Source organism: Meles meles, chromosome 5 (genome assembly GCF_922984935.1).
Source record: "Meles meles chromosome 5, mMelMel3.1 paternal haplotype, whole genome shotgun sequence".
In the NCBI taxonomy this organism is placed as follows: Eukaryota; Metazoa; Chordata; class Mammalia; order Carnivora; family Mustelidae; genus Meles; species Meles meles.
In genome coordinates, this window is record NC_060070.1 from 17,319,749 (window position 1) to 17,326,180 (window position 6,432).

General features: G+C 43.2%; 1 protein-coding gene across 1 annotated transcript; it reads left to right on the plus strand.

The window, feature by feature from the left end:
- The first annotated feature begins 249 nt into the window (after positions 1-249).
- Positions 250-3,537, plus strand: TSPYL1 (TSPY like 1). The gene has a single exon (XM_046006446.1). The coding sequence runs from the start codon at positions 324-326 to the stop codon at positions 1,617-1,619; it is 1,296 nt and encodes a 431-aa protein (XP_045862402.1). The 5' UTR covers positions 250-323; the 3' UTR covers positions 1,620-3,537.
- The last annotated feature ends 2,895 nt before the right edge of the window (positions 3,538-6,432 follow it).

Sequence of the window (6,432 nt, forward strand, 5' to 3'; positions counted from 1 at the left end):
GCATGCTGGAGGCAGTTTCCAGAGGTACCGCACGGAGGGTCCTCACCGCCTTCAGTCTCTCATTCCGAAACACAGTTATTAACGTAAGTCAAATTACTGCTTCATCCCCATTAAACTCACACAAGTAAAACTACGATAAAACTACAGGAAAGGGCGGAGCAAATCCCAACTTCTCGCATGGGGGCGAGATCTACGGCCTGACGTCAACCTCGCGGAGACGCTCGCGAGAGTAGCGAGTGGGTGGGGCGAGCCGCCGGCAGGCTCGCGGGGGGTCCTGTGAGGAAAACAGACGTTGATCTACCGTTGGTCGAGCTGCTACGGGCATGAGCTTCCTGGCTGGGGCTGAGAGGTCCCCTTCCCCCCAAGCCCGCAGTCTCACGACTCCCGGCGATGTCCCAGGAGAGCCGGACCCACACCGCAGCCTGAAGCTCCGTGAGGACACCGAGACGTCACAGGTGATGGCGGAGCCGGGTGCGGGAAGCTTGAACGCGGTCGCGCTCCCACCGCCTCAGCTTCCAGAGGGGCGGGGAACCCTCCACGCCCCCGCGGGCTGTGACCACCCAGCTCCGATCCGAGGCGGTGGGGATTGCGGTTTCGAGGCGACCGAAGCGGGGCAGGCGGAGGCTCCGCCTCTCACGGAAGGCCTGGAAGCTGTGCCGGTGTCCGTGGCAACGGACAACAGCCTGAAAAATGACTGTCAGACTGGAGAGCCGCGCGGCCCCGGTGGGGAGAAGCCAGAGAGCTCCGGGTTGGAGGTATCGGCGGCGGTGAAGGCCGAGGAGGTGGAGACCGAGAAGTGCACCGTTTCCTCGGTAGCAGTGGATGCGGAGGTGGTGGTGAAGGAAAGAGTGAGGGAGGAGGAGGAGGAGGAACAAAAGATGGAGATAGAGAAGCAAGTAGGTGAAGAAGGAGAAATGATGGAGGAAAACAGAGTGGTGGGGGAGGAGAAGGAAGAAGCAGGGCCCCGACCCTTGAATATGGATCTCCGCATGAACCCCCTGGAAGCCATCCAGATGGAACTGGACACTGTGAATGCTCAGGCCGACAGGGCCTTTCAGCAACTGGAGCATAAATTTGGGCGGATGCGTCGGCACTACCTGGAGAGGAGAAACTACATCATTCAGAATATCCCGGGCTTCTGGGTCACTGCCTTTCGGAACCACCCCCAGCTGTCCCCCATGATTAGGGGCCGAGATGCAGAGATGCTAAGATACATAACCAATTTGGAGGTGAAGGAGCTCAGACACCCTAGAACTGGCTGCAAATTCAAGTTCTTCTTTCGAAGAAACCCTTACTTCAGAAACAAGCTTATTGTCAAAGAATACGAGGTCAGAGCCTCGGGCCGGGTGGTGTCTCTTTCCACTCCCATCATATGGCGCCGGGGCCATGAACCCCAGTCCTTCATTCGCCGGAACCAAGATGTCGTCTGCAATTTCTTCACCTGGTTTTCAGACCACAGCCTTCCAGAGTCCGACAAGATTGCTGAGATTATCAAAGAGGATTTGTGGCCCAATCCACTGCAGTATTACCTGTTGCGTGAAGGAGTCCGCAGAGCCAGACGTCGCCCAATAAGAGAGCCAGTAGAGATCCCCAGGCCCTTTGGATTCCAGTCTGGTTAATCTCTGCCTTTGGAAATCCCGCACAAGGTCCCCCACCACCTCTTGCTGGAGGACAACAGAAATGGGTATGCCTCCCCCCCCCCCCCCCAACATTTCTACAGCCTTTTTCCTCTGGACATTGTTTTCTCAACCTCAAGACTGAGACTTTGAAGACCATGGTCCTCCATTTCCCCATGGCCTTCATGCCATTCTGCATCACTCTCACATGCTGCATGGTCATGATTCACATTACTCCTAGGCCAAGCACATGATGCTGTAAATTGCATTACCTTTATCTGCACTGCATGGACCCTGTTTGTTCCCAGGGCCTTTGGTCTGGCTCTTAGCACCTGGAATTCTAGCTTTGCCTAGAAGCTCATTCTACCCACTTTGCTCTTTAGTACCGGCACGTAGCCTGTAGACAATTGTGGGACAGAGAGAGCAGCAGTATGCCACTTAGTCTATGTGATTTATGTAATTCCATTGCTCTTCTTGCACCTCTGGTCATCTCCTACTGCCTACTACTGGCCATGCCCACCCACCTTGGGCTCCTGCCTACCTTGCAGATATTGTTGGCCCCACTGTCTGGTTTCTGGTAGACAAGAATCTCTAGAACTGCCGGGGGACCCAGGTTTCCTGCCAGCATACAAAGACCCTTCTATTCCTCCCCCCGAAATATCTCCTAGATTTCCTCACCTCCCCTTCCCTCCATCTTCTTGATCCCAGAACACTACTAACTGTCAAGCTGGTGGTCAAAGTGACATGTTAAACCTTATTCTTAGGGCCAGAGTAAGGAATGGTGTCCATTCTAACTACCAGGCTTTCTTGGCCTCAACTAGTAAATTCACACGAAACTTAGATATACCTCTTGTGCCTCCTCTCCTTAACCCTGAATGCTATTAAATGCCAGGGTGGCAGTACACTTTCCGTCTCCTGTCTCTTTAAAGGAAAAAAAAAAAAAAAGGCTCAAAATTGTCTGCAAAAGCAGGCCTTTTAGTTTAATTTGGTTTTAGCTCTTCATTATTTCCAGGGACAGGTTGTCCTGTAAAATAGACTGCTGGAGCTCTTATTTCACTCTGCTCTCTTCCCCACCCTCCACTCCTTTAGCAACACCTAGAGGATTTAAAGGGAGACAGATCTAGATGAAATGAAAAATTATATCTAGTTCATAGTGGATGGGAGAACCAGAGATTGTGATGGGTTCTCTAAGCAGGTTAAACTGAAGAGATGACCACAGGTAAAATATAAGTAAGATAAAAATTGGGCTAAGATTAAGACTGGTTGACAGAGCCTTCAAGGAAGAGTTTTTCTCTTTCAGTGGTAATGGGAGAGAAATACTTTTTCTCAGGATTTCCATGGGTGAATTGAGAGGGATTGGAGTGTAAAGTGTATTTCCTAGAGAAGAGGAAGGAAACAAAGCAACTTCTGGAGCTTTCTCTTGTTTTCATTTGATTTAATTTATGCAAAACATTAATACTGTGATTTTTGTTTTTCTAGTGTTTAGTAAAATAATATTTTCTATTTCTGCTTACTGGGAAAATTGAGTTGTATAGGTTTTCTTTTTGCTTTCAATTGGGAATATTTGGAAAAAATAACAATTTTACTTTCCTGTAAGATACAGAGACTTAAATGAATATGAGAGTTTTCGACTTCTTGTTTCTGTTAAAACTGTATCCTTAGAAATAGAATTTGAGTAATTTGATTTTGTCAGATTCTGAAGACTGGAGATTGTTGTCTTCATGGAAGAATAACCTACAAAAGATGTTTGGTTTGATTGTCTTGCTTGATAATTTATCCTGGTTACAACTTAGAAGTTGATGGGTCTTTTTTCCTAAATATAAATACTTGTGAGATTGCTCTGTTCAAATTGAAAATGTACTATTAGCATATTTGTTTTTCCTTGTATGTGCCATAGTAAAATAAAAGCATGTTAAGCCGCTAGGTTTCTTATTTTTTACCCTGCCCATAAAGGGTAAAGAATTGCTTAAAATAACAACAGATTATAGAACTTAAAGTTCTAAAAATGGATACAACAGACAATTATCCAAAAGTAAGAAACTAGGGCACACTGCTTGTACCTTACAAGGTTGGGAGGGTGGTTTGGCTTTAAAATGTTAACAGTTGCAAGTGCGTACTCAGGATGTCACTTTTTTCCAGATAGCTTTTACAACACCACCACTTCCTTCACTTACTTAAAAGCCTCCATTTCTGTCTCTAAATGATATTCTCAGGTCATTCAGGCTTTTTTTAATTCACTTGCACGCTTAATAAGCAAATGGTTCTGTCATAAGTGACAAATTCTTCTATCCTCATACTTCCTTAGCTGTAAAAACTTGTTCATTCTTTTCTTCAAACTTACCCACCTTCTATTCCGGTCAAATTTTTCAAGGCCTCAGAGGTAACTTCTGCCTTACATTTTTTCTGTTCCCATTAGGGAAGATGAAATGTCTTGTCTAGTACTTGGTGTATTTATAGGGACTTTTATTTTAGAAAATAGCATATAGTTTGTTAACAGCGAATTCCACAAATACTAAGGCATTTTGTCAGGCCTTGGGAAGATAACAAGAATAAGAAGATAAAATCATTTCCTTTATTGTTAAAGAATTGGGGAAAAACTGATAAGCAGACAAATGACACAGTGATACAGTAAAATACAAATATATTTTCTTTTTTTTTTCACTTTCTATTGAGTTTGTAAGCTCTGTGAAAGCAGAGATGATGGGGTATCTTACATCTCTCACTGCTTCTAGCATATTTTGCACATAGTTGTTACTAGATAAATATTGAATGACAAAATGAATAACTCAAATGGAAAAAAAGAACAAAATACCCTAGTGCCCAAAAAGACTTGATGAAGTAATGGGAAGAAGATGGTTTTTAAGGCATTTGTAAAATTGAGGGGAAAAAAATTTACAAAGCCTTTCTTAAGTAAATTTCTTTTTAAGTGATAAAAGTCTAAACCCTATAACAGTAACATTTCACTTGCCATTTTAGCAGATCATTACTTAACTTTGGATTAACAATTATGTGCTTTATTTTTGTATATTTTAAGGTAACTGTTAGACTGGAGATAGGAGTTAGACTCTAGACGTGTGCTGTCCAATACAGTAGCCATTTGCCACCAGTGACTACTGAGCACTTGAATTGTGTCTAGTCCAAATTGAGGTCTGCTCTGAGTGTAAAATAAACACTGGATTTCAAAGACTTAAGTATGGAAAAAATGTAAAATACCTCAATTGTGTATATTGATTGCATGTTGAGATGGTAATATTTTTGATACATTAGTTAAATATATTAGTAAAATTTTCCTATTTGTGGCTACAGGTAAATTTTAAATTAGATGGACAGCGTGGTTCTAGGCTTCTTAGATATCTCAAAAGTGTATAAAATACATGTGAAACTTTCTCCCTGTGAAATTTTTTTGTGACTTTAAGACAAGGGTTATCTAGTTAGAATTTAAGATGGGTAAAGTATTGCTAGATGCCAATCGGTTAGAAAAAAAAGTGTAGGGGCGCCTGGGTGGCTCAGTGGGTTGGGCCACTGCCTTTGGCTCAGGTCATGATCTCAGGGTCCTGGGATCGAGTCCTGCATCGGGCTCTCTGCTCAGCAGGGAGCCTGCATCCCTCTCACTCTCTCTGCCTGCCTCTCTGCCTACTTGTGAGCTCTCTCTGTCAAATAAATAAATAAAATCTTAAAAAAAGTGTAAAAATGAGGGGCGCCTGGGTGGCTCAGTGGGTTAAAGCCTCTGCCTCCGGCTCAGGTCATGATCCCAGGGTCCTGGGATCGAGCCCCGCATCGGGCTCTCTGCTCAGCAGGGAGCCTGCTTCCTCCTCTCTCTCTGCCTGCCTCTCTGCCTAGTTGTGATTTCTCTCTGTCAAATAAAAAAAAAAAAAAGTGTAAAAATGAAATGTCTCCTATCAACTTTTCCGTGAGTACCTTAAGATATGCACAGTACTTCACACGATGCCTAGGTGGCTCAGTCTGTTAAGTGTCTGCCTTTGGCTCAGGTCATGATTCTGGGAAGCTGGGATCGAGTCTTGTGGGTGCTCCTTACTCAGTGGGGATCCTGCTTCTTCCTCTGCCTCCTGCTCCCTCTGCTTGTGCTCTCTCTTTCTGACAAATAAATAATATATAAATATATATATATACTCTGTACTTTGTAAAACAGAGTATGTACAATTATGTTTCTGGTTATAAGTAGAGTACATTTGGGTGTCAAATTGGCACTAGTAGATAATTGGGTTATCTAAAGGAGTCTCTGATACTTAGGACCTATAACTTCATATTTTTCTAGAATAAAGTGTTCTGTATCTTTGGTTTACAAAAATGAAGCTCAGAACAGAGTACATGAAGCTCAAAAAAAATTTCTGTTATCAAATATACCATTTTGTGTATGTTAACGTAGGCTCTAAATTTTAACAATTGGTCAGGCAACAGAAAAAAAGAATCTGAATCTAGCATCGCGTCAAGTCAATTTAATGCTCACCACTTGAAGCATATTTTATTTTTGAAAAGTAGTGCAGCCTTGCAGCAATTAGTATTTTATATTGGTTATTAAGGATTATATGTGATAGTAAAGTGAAGGTTGTCCTTGCTCTTGAGGAACTCACTGTCTCATTGAGGGCGTATTTTTTCCTTGAATGTTTCCTCTTCAGCAAATACTCAAACCAGTCATGTACAAAAGAAAACTCAGGATTAACATGGCAAAAAAAAGTTGTCAGAGATGATCAGGACTATCCTTTCAGGGCTAATTTCCCCTAATATTAATATATAATTGAAGTTCTAGACTGTGAATGTGGTGGATATAATATTTATTCACTATATATATGGGAGA

Excerpts from the sequence above, each read along its gene's own strand:
- TSPYL1 (XM_046006446.1), top strand. The coding sequence starts at position 324 with ATGAGCTTCCTGGCTGGGGCTGAGAGGTCCCCTTCCCCCCAAGCCCGC.